General features: G+C 39.4%; 8 protein-coding genes across 8 annotated transcripts; 6 read left to right on the forward strand and 2 right to left on the reverse strand.

Moving 5' to 3' along the window:
• Positions 1–73: 73 nt before the first annotated feature.
• On the forward strand, positions 74–3,645 carry LOC104734546 (cytosolic endo-beta-N-acetylglucosaminidase 1). Its single transcript, XM_010454146.3, has 11 exons — positions 74–776; positions 907–1,044; positions 1,160–1,269; positions 1,359–1,470; positions 1,562–1,669; positions 1,776–1,888; positions 1,968–2,049; positions 2,152–2,232; positions 2,355–2,410; positions 2,510–2,645; positions 2,772–3,645. The coding sequence occupies exons 1-11, from the start codon at positions 384–386 to the stop codon at positions 3,498–3,500; spliced, it is 2,058 nt and encodes a 685-aa protein (XP_010452448.1). The 5' UTR covers positions 74–383; the 3' UTR covers positions 3,501–3,645.
• Positions 3,646–5,022: 1,377 nt separating this feature from the next.
• LOC104734548 (eukaryotic translation initiation factor 2 subunit alpha) lies at positions 5,023–7,355 on the forward strand. Its single transcript, XM_010454148.3, has 7 exons — positions 5,023–5,564; positions 5,969–6,025; positions 6,119–6,205; positions 6,286–6,432; positions 6,530–6,634; positions 6,855–6,953; positions 7,055–7,355. The coding sequence occupies exons 1-7, from the start codon at positions 5,181–5,183 to the stop codon at positions 7,208–7,210; spliced, it is 1,035 nt and encodes a 344-aa protein (XP_010452450.1). The 5' UTR covers positions 5,023–5,180; the 3' UTR covers positions 7,211–7,355.
• On the reverse strand, positions 7,259–9,169 carry LOC104734547 (peptide-N4-(N-acetyl-beta-glucosaminyl)asparagine amidase A-like). The gene has a single exon (XM_010454147.3). The coding sequence runs from the start codon at positions 9,167–9,169 to the stop codon at positions 7,367–7,369; it is 1,803 nt and encodes a 600-aa protein (XP_010452449.1). The 3' UTR covers positions 7,259–7,366.
• A 109-nt stretch (positions 9,170–9,278) lies between these two features.
• LOC104734550 (sister chromatid cohesion 1 protein 1) lies at positions 9,279–14,269 on the forward strand. The gene is made up of 20 exons (XM_087481783.1): positions 9,279–9,811; positions 10,025–10,093; positions 10,193–10,251; positions 10,328–10,372; positions 10,497–10,516; positions 10,624–10,700; positions 10,815–10,932; positions 11,383–11,449; positions 11,539–11,617; positions 11,804–11,922; positions 12,155–12,243; positions 12,316–12,465; positions 12,544–12,697; positions 12,776–12,858; positions 12,956–13,127; positions 13,220–13,301; positions 13,409–13,548; positions 13,634–13,718; positions 13,796–13,908; positions 14,003–14,269. Exons 1-20 carry the CDS (start codon positions 9,759–9,761, stop codon positions 14,083–14,085), a joined length of 1,857 nt encoding a protein of 618 aa, XP_087337909.1. The 5' UTR covers positions 9,279–9,758; the 3' UTR covers positions 14,086–14,269.
• A 293-nt stretch (positions 14,270–14,562) lies between these two features.
• Positions 14,563–15,382, forward strand: LOC104734552 (non-classical arabinogalactan protein 30-like). The gene has a single exon (XM_010454152.2). It carries the CDS (start codon positions 14,621–14,623, stop codon positions 15,167–15,169), a length of 549 nt encoding a protein of 182 aa, XP_010452454.2. The 5' UTR covers positions 14,563–14,620; the 3' UTR covers positions 15,170–15,382.
• On the reverse strand, positions 15,348–17,799 carry LOC104734551 (uncharacterized). Its single transcript, XM_010454151.3, has 5 exons — positions 17,638–17,799; positions 17,379–17,523; positions 16,936–17,093; positions 16,547–16,631; positions 15,348–16,462 (listed from the first exon to the last, which is right to left on the reverse strand). Exons 1-5 carry the CDS (start codon positions 17,721–17,723, stop codon positions 15,530–15,532), a joined length of 1,407 nt encoding a protein of 468 aa, XP_010452453.2. The 5' UTR covers positions 17,724–17,799; the 3' UTR covers positions 15,348–15,529.
• A 69-nt stretch (positions 17,800–17,868) lies between these two features.
• LOC104734553 (uncharacterized) lies at positions 17,869–20,317 on the forward strand. Its single transcript, XM_010454153.3, has 4 exons — positions 17,869–18,531; positions 18,646–19,131; positions 19,420–19,923; positions 20,012–20,317. Exons 1-4 carry the CDS (start codon positions 17,914–17,916, stop codon positions 20,090–20,092), a joined length of 1,689 nt encoding a protein of 562 aa, XP_010452455.2. The 5' UTR covers positions 17,869–17,913; the 3' UTR covers positions 20,093–20,317.
• Positions 20,318–20,450: 133 nt separating this feature from the next.
• LOC104734554 (uncharacterized) lies at positions 20,451–21,286 on the forward strand. Its single transcript, XM_010454154.2, has one exon. The coding sequence runs from the start codon at positions 20,504–20,506 to the stop codon at positions 21,167–21,169; it is 666 nt and encodes a 221-aa protein (XP_010452456.1). The 5' UTR covers positions 20,451–20,503; the 3' UTR covers positions 21,170–21,286.
• The last annotated feature ends 87 nt before the right edge of the window (positions 21,287–21,373 follow it).

Here is a 21,373-nt window from a genome sequence, read left to right on the forward strand (position 1 = left end):
CAACTGCACACAACTTCATAATAGACTGTGTGCCATCCATATTTAACATTACCATCACCATCCACGACACGGCATCATCAGTAAATATATTTTCAGACAAACAAAAATAAAATAAAAACCACGAAGTTTCCATACATACTGCACAGTCTCTCTGTAACACCATACTCTTCGTCTTTTGCCGTTGACTGACTCGTTTTAAAAGAAATAGGAAAACGTGAAAAAGGAGAAAAATCGTACCGTGAGAAGTAGTAGTGATAAAGACGTGAACAGTTTTTGACTTTTACTTAGTTCTGTTATAGTCGTAGGGCCATCTAATACACCATATAACACACCATCGTCTTCGTCTCTTGTCGAACTCTATTTCTCTCTCCCGTGAAGCCGTGATGTCGAAATCCACGTTAGTGGCAGTTTCACCTTCACCTCCACCTCCACCTTTCGATCCAACTAAGCCATCAACACCTATCTCTTTCCCAATCAAGACTCTTCAAGACTTGAAGTCTCGCTCTTACTTCGACTCTTATCATTTCTCCTTTAACCGTTCCTCCGTCCCTCTCCGCCGTAACACCGGCGCCTTGCCTGATCGATCTAGGATCTTGGTTTGCCACGACATGAAAGGAGGCTACGTCGACGACAAGTGGGTTCAAGGATGTGGAAAGAACGCTGGTTACGCGATCTGGCATTGGTATTTGATGGACGTTTTCGTTTACTTCGCACACTCGCTTGTGACGCTGCCTCCTCCTTGCTGGACCAATACTGCTCACAGACATGGCGTCAAGGTCAGTCAACGTGTTGACATTTCAACTGATTTATATTTGAACTGTTGAAGCAGCTTATAAATTCCATCTTTTTGAATGTCTTGTAGATTTAATTCACTTTTCTTGTGTGTGTGTTTATGGAAATCATAAGGTATTGGGGACTTTCATCACAGAATGGGATGAAGGCAAAGCTATATGCAGAGAGATGTTGGCGACAAAGGAGTCTGCGCAGATGTATGCAGAGCGTTTGGCAGAACTTGCTGCTGCTCTTGGATTTGATGGGTGGCTGGTGAGTTTTTTTTTCTTTTGCTATATATAGATTTGTTTGTTCTATTGTGGTGAATCTTTTAAACAATGTGAACAAAATATCTGCAGAAGTTGACTTTATGAATTGTTACTTGCAGATAAATATTGAGAATGATATAGATAGAGTTCGAATTCCAAATTTAGTGGTTTTTGTAAGCCATCTAACAAAAGTCGTGCACTCATCTGTACCTGGAGGTTTAGTCATATGGTGAGTGTTGAGAAGCCTTTTCTTCGTCAAATTCACTCTTTTGTCTCACTGATACTTTTGATTTTTTTTTTTCTTTTTTCTTTTTGCAGGTATGATAGTGTCACGATTCATGGTCGTCTTGCTTGGCAAAATCAGTTGAATGCCAATAATAAACATTTCTTTGATATTTGTGATGGACTATTCGCGAACTATTCATGGCAGGTATGCAATTTCACTTCATTATTCACTCTCTTTATTGATCTTCATTCCTTCTATATGTTTTGATTGTGATATGAGTATGCATCTCTTTCAGGAGAACTATCCCAAAGCATCAGCTGAAGTTGCCGGTGATAGGAAATATGATGTCTATATGGGAATAGATGTTTTTGGCCGGGGCACTTATGGTGGTGGGCAATGGACTGTATGTATCTTAATTAATCCTTACAACATCATTCAACCAGTAATCTGCAATGTTCAAGCTGCATTTAATGTTTTTATTTACCTTGTTTAAAACATTTTCACTGTAGACAAATGTTGCCCTTGATGTGCTGAAGAGAGACAATGTATCAGCTGCCATATTTGCTCCTGGATGGGTATACGAATCCGAGCAACCACCCGATTTTTACACTGCACAGAACAAGTAATACTGTAATACTTACAAATACGATGGTTACAAAAGAATCTGTGCAATCTTATCATCATATGTTATGTGTTTTTAGATGGTGGTCACTTGTTGAGAAGTCATGGGGAAGAGTTCAAACATATCCGCAAGTCCTACCTTTCTACGCAGATTTTGATCTGGTGAAGTGAAAACTCTGTTTTCCAGTGAATAGATGCAAATGACTATAGTTCTTCTCTGTTTTCACAAGTTTTGAAACTCTCTTCTCTTGGCTAATCATATAGGGCCTTGGTTCCCATATTTCTCTTGGAGGTCAAACATTATCAGACGCTCCCTGGTACAATATTTCATGCCAGAATCTGCAGGTGTAGTGGTCACTCATTGTTCTAGATTTTTTAATTGTATTATAACTATTTTCCCTTTTCTGTCACATTCTTCATTTGGACTTAATTGCGTATGCCAATTTGATATTGTGTCTTTGTGATAGCCACTCCTAGAATTTCATGAAGGAAGCATTTCAGATATCATGCAAGTCACTGTTGAGTAAGTTCTGACCCTAACACTAGTCATATATTTGATTATCGAGAAGCCTAAAAAGAAATGAAATTTGACATCTAACAATAAAGAACACAAATATGGTAGTGGTAGAGAAGCATCTTACAATGGAGGAGGGAACGTCTGTTTCAGAGGAAAACTAAAGAGAAATGATCATTTCACAGCAAGACTCTTCAAACCTCAGCTTCACCTTTCTGCTTCTCCCATCTCAATCTCATTTTCTGTAAGTTTCATACCAGAGCCACAGATGCGTCACATTTTCCATTTAGACGACAAGCTCTGCCTCCTCATATTTACAATATTTCAATCTTTTTAAGTCTGTTGGCTGATGTAATTTGGGCTGGTGCAGGTGAAGTCAGATACAAGATCCGAGCTAAGCCTTCTGCTACAATTTTCATCTCCTTCAAATGAGACAAAGTCCTTATTTATGGCGCCAAATGATTCCATCAGCAGAGTTGGCAACATGTTTTTACCATGTCACCTCACATCAACACAGACCAAATCTGATTGGACGGTGCATGAAACAAACCTTGTTCTGGATGGGTACACACTTACTGAGATCTCTGCCTTCTGCTCCACGCCAGATGATCTCACAGAAAAGGCAAACACACTAGAGTATTTTGCATTGCTTGGACATATCTCCATCAAGAGCCAGCAAAAAACCAAGATTTTTCCTTTGGCGTCATCATGGGTTATCGAGGCTCATGATGTAAAGATTGTACCGGGTGGTTCTGGTTCCAAGACCTTGAGTTGTAAGCTCCAATGGAGATTGAAGTACCCTAAAGAAGATTTTGCCTTTACAAGGTACAATGTGTATGCAGAGGATCTGAAATCGAGTGATTACAGGCCAAGCAAGGTTATGGAAGAACCGAGAAGCGAGAAAGTGTTTCTCGGAACAGCTCATGTTAATGCTTATTATGTCTCTGAGCTGTTCGCAGGATCAGATGTGAAGGGAGTCCGGTTTGTAGTTCAACCTTGTGGTGAAGATGGTACATGGCAGGAGCTGGATGCTTCCCCAAACCTTCTGGTTGAGATAGAACGTCCGAGTTCGAAGCTTTGTTGTTGTGGGTTGATTTGAGTTATGGTTCGTTTCCAAACTCGCGATTCCAGCTATCTAATAATAGCATTGATGGTTTAGTCAGTGTGAACCTTACGATAATGATTATGAGGTTGATAATAATAACGTTAAAATAAATTCTGATAATAAAGTTGGTTTCGCTGAAGTTCTGCGTCACTACTAGATGAAGTCTTGCTCTATATGCGGGATACTGTAGTTGAACTATAAAATGAAGCTATATACTGTGTTTAGCAAAGTTTTCATGTCACAAATTCTTCTGGTTTCAAAAATTTATGTTCGTAAGCGAAGTATATAACTTAGCTTATTTAAGACATGACTTACCTTAATTACTAGTACAACATCTAAGCCAACTAGCAATAAAAAAAATACGATTAATCTATTTGTTTATACATAGGGGAAAAAATAGGAATATATGATAATTTATTATTTTCTCGTAAAATAATATATATTATTAAATAAGTGAAAATGAAAAGAAATTTTATTTAGTAAAGATTTTTTTTTTTGTACAGTATTACAATACTAGTCTTTCAAAATTACTTAATTCTTTATAATATAAATTATTTGTAAGATATGTAAAGTGAGATTTAGGAAGATAATAATTAATAAATTACCATAAATAGATTGTGTTTGTATAGATTAGTTTTAGGCAAATAAATTTTATTTACTAAAGAATTTAATTTTTGTACTATAGTAATAGTAATAATCTTTAAAAGATAACTTAATTGTTTACAATACAATTTAGAGTGAGATTTAGGAAGATAATAATTAATAAATTACCATAAATTTATTAGATATGCGTAGATGAAAGATTATGTTTGTATAAATCAGTTTTAGTCAAAAATAACATTTTGTAATGACGTATGATATGGATATAATAAAAATACAATTCCTTTAATAATATAGTAGAAATATTTAGTTAGATTAGTAATGATTAAAAAAAATATGAATACTGTTTCACAAGTGAGGTGGGATTTTTTGGTCCACTATGAAAGAGGGAGACCATTCTTGGAGATTTCTGTGTAATAGTCTAAGGTTTTTTGGACAGTTGACAACATCATCCTATAAGATGAAAGAATAATTAGAATGCATAGAGATAAATAAATATATAAGTTTCTATTATATAAATACAAATGATTATGTTCTAGGCAGAACAAATCATCATTAAGATAGGTCCCTTGTATATTCTATCACCCTAGATTCTAAACCCGAACCGAGTTTGATAGATTGTGTTTGTATAAATTAGTTTTTGACATAATATGATGTAAATATAATAAAATTTACCATTACTTTAATAATATAGTAGAATTGTTTTGTTAGATTAGTAATGATTAAAAAATATGAATGAAAAGATAATTTTGTGCACACACATGATGGTTTGAGGTATGCAAGCGCTCCCAATAGTATATTAAGTCGCAACAAATTAACATTTATTAAAAGAAGTTTAGGTGGCAAGATGGTTTGGGAACGCGTTAGAATATGATTCAGGTGGCGGTTTCGATTCTTCCATCACTAATAAATTTTGCTTTGTTTTTAGATTAGTAATAGATAATTTTATTTGGAAATGTTTAGCAAATTTTGAAAACCCTAAAACTCAAATTCGCGACTCTTGTTAAGAAACTCTTCCTCTCTGTAATTTTAGAACTTCTTTCCTAAAAGCTTCTTTTCGAGAATCTCAAAACCATGGCGAATTCTGCACCGAATCTGGAGTGTCGTATGTACGAATCCAAATACCCGGAGGTAGACATGGCGGTGATGATTCAGGTGAAGAACATCGCCGACATGGGAGCTTACGTCTCTCTCCTTGAGTACAACGACATCGAAGGAATGATCCTCTTCTCTGAGCTCTCTCGTCGTCGGATTCGTAGTATCAGTAGCTTAATCAAGGTCGGTCGCATCGAGCCTGTTATGGTCCTTCGTGTCGATAACGAGAGAGGTTATATCGATCTTAGTAAGCGTAGGGTTAGTGAAGAGGACATACAGACTTGTGAGGAGAGGTATAATAAGAGCAAGCTTGTTCACTCTATCATGCGTCATGTTGCCGAGACTGTTGGTGTCGATTTGGAGGTATTGATTTTGATTTTTGTGACTCTTCTCGATCAGGAGCTTCGATTTTGTTTACTTGACTTGGAATGATAAGCTGAACTTGTTAGTTAGGATGACTTTGATGAAGATTAAGATTATAGGAATTGGTGTTTCCAATTATTTCTTCTAGCCAATATTTTCTGGAGATGACTACAAATCAATTTTTCGCCATTGTTGATGTGATAAACTGATAATGTTAAAGCTTACACTATGGCCATGAGATCAATTTCTGTAAAGTTTCAATCTAGTGGTCGCTTTCAATGTTCTAGCTTGATCTGAATCATGTTGTTTTCTTCTTGAATTGAAATAAGGTCCAGTTATGCGTATCATTGTCCACTTTTCTCTTTTGGTTTCCAATTTGTGAGGAAAAATCCACGTTTTTGTAGGAGCTATACGTTAACATCGGCTGGCCATTGTACAAGAAGCATGGACATGCTTTTGAGGTAATAGTTCCGAAGAATTTGTAAACTAATCGGCTCATTGTTGCTTATATGAACTGTTGTGATAGTGTGTACTTTGGACTCTCTTTTTGTTAGGCTTTCAAAATTGTTGTCACCGATCCTGATTCAGTTTTCAGTGCTCTTACCCGAGAAGTTAAAGAAACAGGACCTGATGGTGTGGAGGTAACACTATATACCTTAAACCACATTCCTTATCATTGTTTTAGTTTGATCCATGAAGACTTATCATATATTTTTTAAAGGTGACCAAAGTTGTTCCAGCTGTGACTGAAGAGCTAAAAGATGCGTTTGTGAAGAACATTAAGAGGAGAATGACACCACAGCCAATGAAGATCCGTGCTGATATCGAATTGAAGTGTTTTCAGTTTGATGGAGTTCTACACATCAAGGTCAGTCTCTTCTATATCTTATCTGCTTTTTTTTTAAGATGAGTTTTTGACTTGCTAGCATAAGTTGCCTGGCGATAATAAAAGTATGATTTTTCAGGAAGCCATGAAGAAGGCAGAGGCTGAAGGAAGTGATGATTGTCCTGTCAAAATCAAGCTTGTTGCACCACCACTCTATGTACTTACAACGCAAACCCTTGACAAGGTATGTTAATGTTGTTGGGTTTTGGCCCTTGTTTAAAGGTGGAAAAGTATTTAAAATACATTGAGGTTTACACTGTAACATTACCATAAATCCTTACACATATTCGCTCAACTCTTCCGCGCAACCATCATGTATAACTGCAGTTCAATATGAGTTTTACAACCTAATGTTTCAGTAAAACTCTTGGTCACTCTGACACTTTCTTTATCTGATTGAGTAGGAAAAAGGAATAGTGACTCTGAATAAAGCAATTGAAGCATGCATTACTGCAATAGAGAAACAAAAGGGGAAACTTGTTGTTAAAGAAGGTGCTCGTGCGGTAAGTCTTACATCCTTTTTCTGTGACAAGCCGACTGACTTTACTACTTCAATCACTCATTTTCTTTGGTCAATGACCTTAATGTGCTACAACATTTGTAGGTGAGTGAACGCGATGATAAATTGCTTGCTGAGCACATGGCTAAGCTTAGAATGGATAATGAAGAACTCAGTGGAGATGAGGGAAGCGAAGATGAAGAAGAAGACACTGGAATGGGAGAAGTCGATATCAATGGAGGTAGCGGGATAATTGAATGAACAAAAGCAAAAGCATTGTAACTACGGTTTCTGCTTTAGATCCTACAATTTTGTTTCCTTTTGCACAAAAACAGTTGTTTCCTTTGACCCTGAACATGCTTAGTAGTACAAGCATCTATTATACAAGACAAGTGTTTCATCTTGATTTCACAATGGTTATGATAAGCTGCTCAATGTGTTGTCTTCTGAGGATGAAGACGAAGTGCAAATATCAGATGAGCTGTCTTGGGCAATCTCTCCATTGGCTGCAACGATTGTGTGGGAATAACAGCTGAATTCATCGATGTAGCTAAGACTCTGTCTTGTGCTTGCTTCACCGGCCAAGACATTGTGATCTTCAACCTCCATCCAACCCTCCGAGTCTTGTCTGTTGAAAACTTGGGTCAAAGCCTCTCCATCTGAATGTGTCTCATTCAAGGCGTGTGAAACATTTGTCACGAGCGTATATGTATCCTTGTCGTTTGTTAACCCTCTAAGAGTAGAAGTGATCACCGTCAGAGGATATGTTCGCTGGTGCACAACTCGGTTCACTGGTTTACCCGATTCAGAGGTCACCTCCACTATACGTTTGGTCTTCACCCTCTGCTCAACCCTCTTGTATGTTCCGTTTCCCTCGAACCTCACCAAGCTACCAACCTTGAACATGCTCTTGACCATGGTGGTCAGATTATCTTTACTTGAACTAACCCAGCCATCATATTCACTATGTACCTCTGCTTCAACCCTAAACGACCCATCAAGCTGTTCAAACTCTTCTTGTCTCACCATGTGACGACTTGGGCTATCGTAGAATCTAGACCCAGCTTGAACATTCGAAGACCCGTGATCTAACCAGAGGTGCAAATTGGCGTCCACAAGCCAGTACGATATCCCATCGTGGACCCCAAGTGCAAACTCATGAGACTTTCCATCTAAAAGCAAACTGAGAAATGGCGTCAAGTCCATGTCATAGGAAGGTAGATTGAATGCACCGATTGCAACAACTGGTTGCCAGAACAAAGGATTGATTCCACCTGTAAAGATCACTGGGACTGGCACCTCGGATCCCACATATCTCCCATCTATCTTAACAAAAACTTCCCGGTATGCACCATTGCCACGCCCCGTTGCTAAATTGTTTGTTCTGATGTAAGAGTTTGGTGGGTTTGAATACCAGAACTCATCGTCTCCGTGGAACGATACATATAGTTCCAGCACAATCCGACGAGTGTTGGACGGAATTTGAATTCGTTTTGAATAAGTTTCTGCAGGGTTGTCGATCATGAACCAGAACCCTCTGTTCCCTTCGTCACATACCGGGATTATCAAATCCGCAGAGGTTTGGTCACTTCCCTGTGATTCCACAAACCCTAATCTGCTATCAACTTTCAAATTTGACGCAATAGGATTGAATTCGTAGAAGATGAGAGTGACATTGATATGATAGATGCCTGTGTAAACATCGTTGACGATGTTCTCGAGCATCATCGTGACATTTAAATCGGCTCTCATAAAGAGCGAGGAGTACCTAGAGACGTCCTTCCGAACATTCCAGAAGATTCCAGATGGACTCGGCTCCGCCGTACTGGTTCGGAGTATCTCCACTCCCCCGAGCCACAAGCCGGAGATACGGTCGTACTGATCGCCAGTCGAGGCGGCGCATAGGTCAAGTACAACATAAGACCACGGCGGCGATGTACAGCCGGAAGGTGGAGTGTACGGAGCAGTAAAAGGAGGTCCGTTGATGGTGTTGGCGAATGAGTGGCGGAGGAGGACGTGAGAGCAAGCCGGCGTTAGCTGATCGGACGGTAGGGGAAGCCTGAGCTCTTTATACTCCTGAGACTCGTCCGGTGACCGGAGATAAGTCGAAGCAGATCTGAGAAATCGATCCGGCGAAGAAGGAAGAGAAACGGCAGTAGCAGTGAGAAAAGCAAGTGTGAAGAAGAACTTAACGGCGTCGTTTTGGTTTATCTGCGGCATGATATATCTTCGGCGTTCTTTTTAATTGTTCGAGCTCGCCGATGCAAAACTTCAATGGAGTGGACTGTGGAAAAGAGAAGGGCCGTGCGTAAAAACATTAGAGCGTTTTAGTTTTTTAAGAATCAACTACATGTCGTTTGTTGCATCCCAAAACGGCAGGCATTAGAAAGGAACTGTGAGACTGCTGGGGAGAGAGCTTGAAAGTGACAGTGTGGGGTCCTCCTTGCTGCTGTAACGGAATTCAAAAGTTTTTTCTAGCGTCACCTGTGGTTACTTATAATTCGTGTACGTGTCACACTATGAGAGGGTTACTGGTGACACTTTTGTCACTGTCATTTATCTTTAGCCATTTTTCTTGACATGCTCACTCTTCCTCTCCGAGAGCACTGCGAGTTTTCCCTTCTTAAGCTCTCATGGCGGCTTCATAAATCTATATATACAGAAAACTTTACACTTAAAAAAAAAAGCGTAATATTAACTCAGATTCAGCTTCTCCTCCACGCAAATATTTGCTTCTCTCTCTCTCTCTCTTTTTTTTTTTTTTTTCTCTTCCTGGGTTTGGAGTTTTTTTTGTTTCTGAAGTTGAATCATGTTTTATTCACATCAGCTTTTAGCTCGAAAAGCTCCGTTGGGTCAGATATGGTGAGTCGAATCCTATTACGTAAACGTTTTCCGATTTTTTCATGATTTTACAACCTCTGTTTCTGTATCGGTTTTTTGAAATCGTCGTCCCGATCACGCACTTGTTACTGCTTAACATCGCTATTGTGGTTTCCGTTGTTTGATCTCTCTGCTCGTTATCTATGAATGCTTAATCTCCCCAACCTCTGTTTTTTTGTTTTTCTTCTTCTTAAGGATGGCCGCTACGTTGCACGCGAAGATCAATCGGAAGAAACTGGATAAGCTCGACATCATTCAAATCTGGTGAGCGGATTTTTTTTTTCTTATTTTGTTTCGTTTTGATTTTTTTGGGTGTTCCTGCCATGAAAGCTGAGTAAGTTGATTTTTCTATTTCTCTCACAGCGAAGAGATTTTGAATCCGTCAGTTCCGATGGCTCTTAGACTCTCCAGTATTCTTATGGGTATGCTTGGTTTATAGAAAATTTGTTCTTCCCATTCTGGGTTTGATTTGATCTTAATGTTTGTCTCTTTCGTTAGGTGGAGTTGTGATCGTTTATGAGAGGAAAGTGAAGCTCCTATTTGGTAAATTTCTGATTCATCTTAATTTTTTTTTTGACTATATAATGTGTCCACTCTCCTTTTTTGGAAACTGATGAGTCATTTTTGTTTTTCTGGGTTTTTTTTTTTCTCCGTTAAATATTTTCAGATGATGTTAATCGCCTTGTGGTAATCAAAATCTTCTCCGATCCTCTTTCATTTTTCTTCATGTCAAAATCATATTCCCGTACTTGGGTTTCTGGGTTCTCTGTCTCACATGTGTTTATGTTTCTCAGGTTGAAATTAATGGAGCTTGGCGCACAAAAGCTGTTCCGGATCCCACTTTACTACCTAAAGGAAGAACCCATGCAAGGTATTATTGCTACTATGTTCAATTGAAGGATTGTGAAGGAAAATCCAAAATCAAAAGAACAATGTCGTGAAGAATAGTAGAAATGATGGTTTTTGTTTGTTTGTTTGCTTGCAGGAAAGAGGCTATCACATTGCCTGAGAACGAAGAAGCTGATTTTGGAGATTTTGAACAGAGTCGTAGTGCTCCTAAATTTGGCAGATACATGGATTTTCAGCAGACTTATATTTCAATGGTAACCCTATTCGATTCCCAGTCTCTCCCAGATTGGATAGGCTTATTTACTTCCTTTGATGTCTCAATAGTATTTAGCAGTTTCCCTCTCAAACTGTTTAAGGCTGTTTATAATTTCCAGCCTTAAACAGTTTATAAGATATAGAAGTGGAGGAAATAAGTTGGCGCATAAGACTTGGTCCAACTCAAGCATGTGATTAGCCTCATTTTAGTCTGCATGTGAATGTTTAAAAGGAAATGCTTGTTCGAACCTGAAGCATATGAACTCAAACCAAAATCATTTGAACATCGCTTAAGATTTAACGTGTAGCCCTATGTGTTGTGGAAAAGGACAATGCACAAAAGATGCAACTGTTAATGTGATTTGATCATTTGTAGTGTTCATCTCCTAGTAAACCAATGTGCATCTTTAGTTGAACTAATTCATTGCGTGGCTTTTATCTCTTTGCAGCGTTTGGATGAATCCAATGTTAACAATAACCCTGAGCCAGAAGATCTTGGACATCAGTTCCATCAAGGTTTCTATCGTGAGCCATAACCTTCGTGAATAAACGACATGTTAATAACTTTATGCTAATGCGCTCACCAATTCCTGTATCGCTCTCAGCTGATGCTGAGAATATCACACTCTTTGAGTATCATGGTTCATTCCAGACCAACAATGAAACATATGATCGTTTTGAAAGGTGAGATTTCAATCCAGTAACTGTTATCTTTAGTCTTTAATTCCCAGATTTTAAACCTTCTCCAGTAACTGTTGAAGGTGGAAGTTTGTAGCGCTTCGCTATTTCTGTATTTTCTTTCATCCACCTTTCATCAAAATTCTGGTGATGATTTGTTCTTTTCTATTCTGCGTTTTGATGGCATCTCAGATTTGACATCGAAGGAGATGATGAAACACAGATGAACTTCAATCCAAGAGAAGGTGCTGAAATACCTACAACTCTCATCCCATCACCACCTCGTCAGCAGGAGCAGGACATTCCCGAAGGTAGAGAGTTATGTCAGTCTTTTATTCTATAATCTTGACATTTGGTTATTGTATGGGGGATATGAATTTTTGAGTCAAAGATGAAAGTGTTTTCTATCTTCAAATATGAAGCCAATAACAATGGCTTGGGCGAGTCTCCAGTATCATAATCATGTACAGTATCTAACCAGGGAATAACACTGAGCATCATGAACAGACCAGAAAAAAATTACTGATCTGTAGCCATCTGCAGGAGTCAACCCCACAAGCCCCCAGCGCCAGGAGCATGGTAGGGACGAATTTGCTGAGCGGAGGGAGGAACAAAACATACCGGACAGAGAGGTATTTGCTATTACTAGGAATACTTTCATCTAGTGAGAAAAGACATTGAATTGGGGTTTGTTCTGCATGCAGGAACAAGATAGACCACAGCCAGCAAAAAAAAGAACAAGAAAGACAGCTACCTTAGAAATGGATTATGAGCAGACTATTATCGCTGGTCATGTTTACCAGTCATGGCTCCAGGATACTTCTCACATTCTCTGTAGAGGGGAAAAGAGAAAGGTTCAGATTAGTGAACGCCTTGGCCTTTAATGTACTCAGGGTGCTCATGTTGGCCTTACATCTGGCATCATTTTGTAGGTTCGAGGAACTATCCGGCCAGAAATGAAAATTTTGAAACGTGCGAATATGCCACCTACACAACTCCTCGAAAATCATGTGGATAGTTCTTACCCTCCTCAGCTTTACGAGCTTTGGACAAAGAGTACTCAAGTACTTAAAACCTCATCATCTGGTCTCTCTCTATCCATCACTGTTTCTTTTTATTTTAACCTTGTTGAAAGGGATCTGACATTTGGAAATGCCAATGCAGAAACTCGACTCCCTGATTTCTGCGGGGAACAGTCTCCAGGGTTTGTTGAGGAGAGAATGCAGAACCAGCATCAAACCAACCATGTAAGGCGCGGAAGCATATTCTTTCCTGAAAATTTTAGTATCTATAAGAGAAAAACACAATTTCATATACTCTCTAATTGAGTGTGGATGTATGCAGCATCAAGGCAGTGACACAAGCTCCCAAAATCTTGGTAGTCCCGCAGAAAGACTCCGGACAATATTTACTGGGAAAGGTGCTTCAGTAGAAAGCATGATGGCTGGATCTCGAGCAAGCCCTGAAACTATTAACCGCCAGGCTGCTGATATTACTGTTACGCCATTCTATTCTGGTTAAAAGCTTCTCTATTTTATTCAGCCATAGCTTGGTATCGTGGATGTGGACTATTTGTCGTTAGATATTTGATTTTCATGGGAATTACAGGAGACGATGTGAGATCCATGCCTAGCACACCATCCGCACGTGGAGCAGCTTCAATTAACAACATAGAGATCAGCTCTAAAAGGTTAAGAACTCTTCTAGATTTCTGTGATACTAAATCCAATGGCAACTTACATATAATTTTTGCATAGGAAGAGGATCATTAATTTCTTCTTCCGCTTACCAAATCAGTCGCAGGTCCAATTTAAAAAGGCCAAATTCCTCACCAAGAAGAGGGCTCGAACCAGTAGCGGAAGAGAGACCGTGGGAGCACCATGAATATGACTTTGAGTTTTCGATGATACCTGAAAAGCGCTTCAGAGCCGATAGCGGTAGAAGTTTTAATTGTCTTTTGATCCTAAAACTTTCAAAAAACCATCTTACACACCTTAACTTGGCTTCTTCTTTTCTACACAGAAATACTATTTGAAACTGGATCTGCAGAGACTCAAAATCCAGCGTGCAATCAATCAGACGAGAAGATAACAGATAGCATCAAAAGGTAAGTGATTCAATATTAATTAATTGCCAAAACTACATACTGAGTGACAATGATGAAATGTATAAAATGAAACACAGTCATCTCAAGACACACTTTGAAACACCTGGAGCTCCTCAAGTGGAATCTCTTAACAAGCTCGCTGTTGGGATGGACAGAAACGCTGCAGCTAAACTCTTCTTCCAATCCTGTGGTACTAACTTCTTCACTTCAAATTACTTTCACGTATATGAGCAATACAACTATTCATAAAAATAACTGACTATGAATATGCTTTATATTTCCAGTGTTAGCTACTCGGGGAGTCATCAAGGTGAACCAAACACAGCCTTATGCGGACATTCTCATTGCAAGAGGACCCAACATGTAAAGTTTGATTTCTAAATTTAAAAAGCTTAGTGTGGACCATGTGTTCCCTAGTTGTTTTGCTATTCATAGAGAGAGTTCGTAGACTTCTAAATTATTGGTCCTTTAATTTAGAACAACCGTTCTTTACCTCTGTTTGGTCCTTCTGTTATTGGTTATTACTATTTCATACATTATCATCTTAGCTTTGTCCGAAACATCTGAAATTAATTATTATAAGGTTTTTTTTTACATATTCTACTATTTAGTATTTTACTCGCATATAATTCATTGTCTTCTTAGAAGATATGGATTAGAGAATAAGCAAACAATAGTTTAATATATACTCCGTTGACAAAGAAAATGGCAGTCACGTAATAAGCCGCAACTACCACCAATTTACTCTCAACAATTAGTCGCACTCACGTCTTATACAATTTGTCAATTTTCTCAGAAACACTAAACATTATATAATACCAGTCCTTATACGTTTCTATATATATACGCATATTTCTCTCCTCTGAATCACACATCAAGAAATAGAGTGCATAACAATAAACATGAACTCAAGAGCCTTACCCTTCTCCGTTCTTGTCATCCTCATCGCTACAGCGGTGTTGGCCAACGGTTACACTACTCCTCCTCCTCCAACCACCGCATACCCTGCCGTGAAAACCGTGGAAGCTGCAGTGGAAGGAATGGTGTACTGCCAATCCTGCGACAAATTCGGATCATGGTCGTTGGCCGGAGCAGAAGCCATAGCCGGAGCTAAAGTCAGCATTATATGCAAGAACCATAGAGAACAAGTGAGTTTCTACAAAGTCTTTAAAACTGATTCCTACGGTCATTTCTACGGTGAGCTCAAAGGTTTCAAGATGACTCCACATTTCTTGGACCATCCTCTTCACTCTTGCCGAGCCAAGCTCGTCTCTTCTCCTCGTGAAGACTGCAATCTCTTCTCCAACATTAACAATGCTCTCGATGGAGCATCGCTACGGTATGAAGAGAAGAGGCTCAAGTGGACGAACTATGAGGCTGTAGTTTACGCCGCTGGTCCATTGGCTTTTCGTCCTGACCACTGCCCCACGACTGCACCACCCACTTACTGATTCGGGTTTTGAAGATGATCGTATACTAATTATATAACACACTGTTATTGATTTGTTTCTATTTTATTTCTTTTGGTGTTATGATTGGTCAATTGTTTGTAAAATGCTGAGTAATATTGTAATGGGACTCGTGTACTCTTTTGTATCGAGTTTGTTCAGTTAAAGACCGGTAAAATCATTGGTCATAGCAACATGAACATTTTAAATCTCAAACCTTGTCTGCAAGTTACAACAAGAACAAAGATTTCTCATAAATCAACACAACAGAGATACAAAGCAGGAACATCGACCACAAACTTTGCCTGCTTCTAAGCATAAGTTATGAGAGAAAGACAAGAGTGGAACCAAATACCTTGTTCCTTAGAAATCCATTGGCATGGCGAACAATTTATTGATCTCATCCAAGGCTACTTTTGTGCACACCGTTGGCTCAAATAGTTCACGTTCATCTGATTTTGAAGGCGGTATCTGAGTTGGCTGGTTCTTCCTTTGATGTTCTTGTTCAACTTCTTCATCATTCTCATCATCATCATCCGCAAGTATTGTGAAACCAGCAGCAGGATTTGGTTTCGTCTCTACTACTGCTTTTCCTCTGTTTTTAGAGCGGTTGGGTCTAACAAAATCTATTGGTTCGCCAAACATGTTGTTTATGTCTTCCATAGCTTCCTTTAGGTTGACTGTAGGATCAACAAGGCCATGGTGGCAGGCATTTTCAACTGCTTCTGGCTCATCGGAGATGGTTGAACCAACAAATCTATGAACAACTGTATCTTCTCTAAATCTAGGCCGAGGAGGACTGTTTCTGTCTGCTTCTTCAGAACTTTCAGGTGAATGGTCTCTTGGTAGGAGGAAGACAAAACCTTTTCCAGCATCATCATCTTCATCCGTAGTTTCATCAGCGTTTTCATCGTCAATGAATATCTCAAAGGACTCTTGATTAGACTGGGATCCCTGGGAAGTACCAGTCTTTGCTTTTCCACTTGACCCTGTTTCACTTTCAAAATTCTCGTCCACAAAAACTTCAAAACCATTGTTGCCTCCTTGATTTTCTTTGTTCTGACTTCTCTGTCTTGATCTTCTCTGAAGTGGAGCAGTTTCTATAGGCTCTTTGAACATGTTGTTGATTGCATTCATGGCTTCCTTCATGTTTATTGTGGGATCCACCAAACCGTGATGGCAAGCATTTTCTGCTTCAGGCTTTCCTACAATGGCTTTATCAACAAAATTCGACACTGGCTCATGTTGTTGCCTCTCAACCTTCTGGTGTTTTCCAGACAGTTTTTGTTCCTGACGCTGCAAGAGGAAACAAAAATTCAGACATCTGCAGAACGTGTAAAAAATTATACAAGCGGAGCAATCAAATTATGGAAACAGTACCTGTGTCTTTTTCTTTTTGTGCCTCTCCATGCGACTAAGGAATTGCAAGTATGACTTCTGTAACTCATCCATGGGTTCTGCAAGGCTGTGGACAAGAGGAAATAGCCACTCAATTTAATTAATGTCTCAACATATCACATACTGTATGCTAGCCCAAACTGTTAGTATTACATTCCTCATTTCCACATAATGAATTGAGTGTAGTAGATTTTGTAGCATATCATGCAGGGGGATGGATACCAGGAATGATCATGACAAGAACTCACTTAGAGAATATATAAGCTGAATACAAGTATAGATTTGATAATCATATGTTGCATATGCATAATCGCTAAATAGAGCTGTACTCTTAACCATCTATCAAACACAAATTTTCTAAGAATACTTACTTTTGCACTCCAAGACGGTACATTTTCTCAGCCTCCTCAAATCTCTTCATCTTCTCATAATGAAGAGCATATGCCTGGTAGAACAGTGACCTCTTGGTACCTATACTTTGTGCTTCCATGGTTCTTAAGAGAGCTCTTGGATCGTCTACAAAGTCCATCTAGCCAAACAATTCATCATCACCAATTAAGACCAACAAGTTCAGCTATCACCAAATGGTTTATGCACAAAAAATTGAAACAATCATCAGGGATACAAATCCGAAATAGTCATCTATCGCTTACTTCCATAGTACAAAGCTGGACAAAGCTCAGGTCTAACCCCTTTAATCTTTACAACCAGAAATTCTAATGAGAAAGCCAGTAACAATTTGATCCACTGCTCTTAATTCAGTTTCAACCAAATCAAATGCCAAATCAAGAGGGTGAGAGTGTTCGTTCATTACCAGCTGCAACCAAACACGAATATAACGCGAATCGTTCTTATATCTCTTATCAGATTCAAAAGACTCTGCACACTTCTGCAAAAACCTCGGCAGCTTCTCGTTCAATATATGAGTGGGCAAGCTCTCTTTCATCTTCTTTACACCTCTGTTTCAGATTTACCCAATAATCAAATACACATCTTTTTAATTAGGTTTTAATGCTTCAGAACCGTCGACAAAAAAATAATGACACGGAGAGACAAAAAAAAAAAACAATTACCGGATCCAGGGAAGAAGATGATCTTTTCCAGAGTATGATTTGATATCTACGATCAGTGAAGCCAACAGTTTCTCGTTCTTCGCCATTTTTTTTACTTCTCCAAATTGAAGAAAGCAAAACGAAAAAGACCAAAGAGAGAGGGATACTGTATATGAATTCGAAAAGATTCCACCTTTTTGGTTTTTAAAACCTTCTAAAAGAGAAAGAGGCTCCACTGAGCCAGAATAACCAGCTAACCGGCTAATCCGGTCAACGGTTAACCATATAACCGGGTTTATGCAGCAAGGGATTCGTTTTATTCACAAGAATAATGAAAACGCTTTTGGAGGAGCCGTCAAATTGATTTCGCCGATTTGCTCATCTCTTCCTCCTCAGTTGCATTTTCTCATGGCGAATCCGGCGGAGACCCCCGACCCGAATCCATCAACGCCCAAACTCGAATCTGAAGATGATAGAGAAGAGATAGAGGAAATCAACGGCGACGAAGAAGAAGAAGAAGAGGAAGAGTATGAGGAAGAAGACGATGGGAAACCTCAAACGCGAGAGGATGCAATCGCGAGTAGGATCCAAGCTGAGTCTCTGTTCCGTCGTATGCGATCAGCTCCGGTACCGGTGCGTGTTCACGACGTGATCGTCAAGGGGAACGAGAAGACAAAGGACCACGTCATCGAGGCTGAGGTGGATGTTGTGAGGGAAGCGACTACGTTGCAGGAGCTTCTCAAGGCCTCTAAGGTTGCCAATTTCAATCTTCAAGCGCTTGATATCTTTGATTCTGTCAAAATTACGATTGATTCTGGTCCTCCCGAGCTTCCTGGTACCACCAATGTGGTTATCCATGTTGTTGAGAGCAAAAGCCCTTTCACTGGCCAAATCGGAACCTTCACTAAAGCAGAGGTATATATCACTTTCGTCTTTCTTGTTTCAGTGGATTAGTATTAGAGTTGGATTTGTTGCTTTCATGTGGATGTATCTGATTCTGGAACTGTTTTATCTGGATTCCATATTTAGGCTAGATCATCAAGCCTTGAAGGCTCTTTGAAGTACAAGAACATTTTTGGATATGGAGATATCTGGGACGGGTCTCTTGCTTATGGCTGTGATCACTCTGCAGAGGTCGGCTTGGGTATGTATTTACCAAGGTTCAGAGGGCGTCCGACTCCATTTACGTCGCGGGTTTACCTTTCTACCCAAGAGTGGCTTAAGTTTTCGTCTTATAAAGAACGTGCTCTTGGTCTTTCCCTCGGGCTTATTGCTAGCAAGTATCATGAGCTGGTCTACACTACTGCATGGCGTAACCTGGTTGACCCATCGCAAATGGCATCAACATCAATTAGGAGACAGCTGGGTCATAATTTGGTTTCTGCTCTGAAGTACACTTTCAAATTTGACAAGAGAAACTCACCCTTGAGGCCAACACGAGGGTACTCTTTCATCTCTACGTCTCAAATAGGTGGTCTTGCACCTGATAGTCGAACACTCCGGTTTTTGCGTCAGGTTTGGGATTTCTTCATTCTTATTGCCAGCATTTACATTAACTTATTCTACAATGTTGAAAGATGTGGCATAGATAATTTACTCAGACTACTTCCATGGCACGTAGTTCCTTGACTAGGCTTTTGCCCTATTTATCCATAACTTCCCAAGCACCTCTGATACTCTTTACGTATTGTGACAGTAAATGAAAAGATTGGTTAGCCGGGCTAACTTAGCCCTATGATAACATCCGTGGTACTTTGGATGTTTGCCATACATCATGTTGAGCGTTTTCTTGTCCTTTTTCAGGAAGTCGATCTCCGATATGCTGTTCCACTGGGGTTTTACCGTGCTGCTCTGAACTTTGGGGTATCTGGCGGAATCACATTTCCATGGGGAAGCGGATACAAAAGCAGAGCTTCTTATGTACCTGAGAGGTTCTTCTTAGGTGGAAACATATCACCTGTGTGTTCGTTGGGAGGACCATCTACGTTATGGGGATTCAAGACTAGGGGATTGGGTCCTAACGAGCCAAGGAGGGAAGTACAAGACGAGGAGAATGGTGGCACATATGAGCGAGATTTTGTGGGAGGGGATGTTGCGGTAACTGCATTTGCAGACCTTTCTTTTGATTTTCCAGTGAAATGGTTCAGAGACAGAGGAATCCACGGACATGTGTTTGCATGTGCTGGGAATATGGCGGAATTGTCAGAGAACAAGTATAGGAAGTTCAGTGGTCCAAAGTTCTTGGAGACATTCAGAAGCTCAGTTGGTGCAGGAATCGTGGTACCAACTAGTCTATTCCGCATGGAGGTTAGTTAGTTCTCTTGTTTATCTCTTCTCATCAAGAATCATAAAACAGATATTGATTGTTGTTTTGTTATGTGATCTCTTATGCCAGCTTAACTACTGCCACATACTGAAGAAACAAGAACACGATCGAGCAAAATCTGGATTGTTCATGACATTCTCAACATCATGATAATGCCTATACCTTTGATGATATCTTTAACTGTGGCTTTGTTTTGTTATGTTTTCCAGGAGCTTCATTGTTTAGTTTCTTGTTTGGATCTGAAAACTGTGAAAATTTTAGTGAGAGATTTGCTTACGTGATGTGCGGATTTTTTTAGGGGATTCGTTTCTTGGCCTGTGAAGGAGATACTAGATTTTTAAAAATAAAAATTAACTAAAAGTTGATTTGGTTTAAGAATAATGTTTTTTTCTTTTGTTTTGCTAAGATTATTTCAATTTTTTCTTATGAGGAGGATAAAGATGAGGCGGTAGAAGAAAACTTGTTTCCTTTTTTTTTCATGAGTATGGAAGATTTGGATAGACTAGTTGGGTAAGATCCCTAATCCCTATAAATATAAGCCTGACATCTTAGGGAAGGAAGATGAATCAAATCAAGCGTTGGGTTTTTGATCATCAAATCAACCAAGTCGTCATGCAAAAGCAAAAGAGTCCGCGAGTATTTTTCTTCTACCCTATCAGTTTCTCACCGCGCTCCCAGTCAATTTCGGAAAGCCGTTTCGCTATAACTCTAAAGACTTTCCGGAGAGATATTTACCGTCCGATCACGGGGAAAGAACGACTATTCGGACAGACATCACTAGGTCGTCCTTCAGTTCAAATCAAATTCGAGATCCCTACAGAGTTTCTAGCCTCCTCTAACGTGGAAGCATGCCGACGACACGTGTCGTTCGTTTTGGCGAATGTTGAGCCAAGAATTCGGGAGATTATTGTTCTGTATGGCATTCAACTCATCGGAGAGAGCCGAGGAAGAGCTTTCGAGCTCAAAGCTGATGCGGAAGATGTTGAATATCACTTGATGGAAGAAAGCAAAGGCTGGACAACTTCTACTTGTATCCCTAAATCGACTACTACTCCGGTCGAGGAATGTACTATATGCCTTGAAGACTTATGCGACGACGAAAAAACTGTAGTGGCACATGATTGTTGTCATGTTTTTCATAAACTCTGTCTTTGGCGTTGGATTTGGACCAAAAGCACTTGTCCTCTTTGTCGTGATCCTATTTATTCAAGACCCAACCCAAATTAAGATGCGTATCCTACTTACCAGATGTAAATTATGTATTTCTTGTGTAAATATTATGGGATTAGTCATTGAATAATTAAATTTTTAAAAGATGTATAAGCCTCGATTAAAAAGATAAAATAGGTTAAGCCTTAAAGGCCCATGGTTAATGATTGGTGAAGTCACGTGACGTAACCATTACAGATTATAATATTTACCTGTGTATAG

This window comes from Camelina sativa, chromosome 13 (genome assembly GCF_030686135.1).
Source record: "Camelina sativa cultivar CO46 ecotype springtype chromosome 13, ASM3068613v1".
Lineage (NCBI taxonomy): Eukaryota > Viridiplantae > Streptophyta > Magnoliopsida > Brassicales > Brassicaceae > Camelina > Camelina sativa.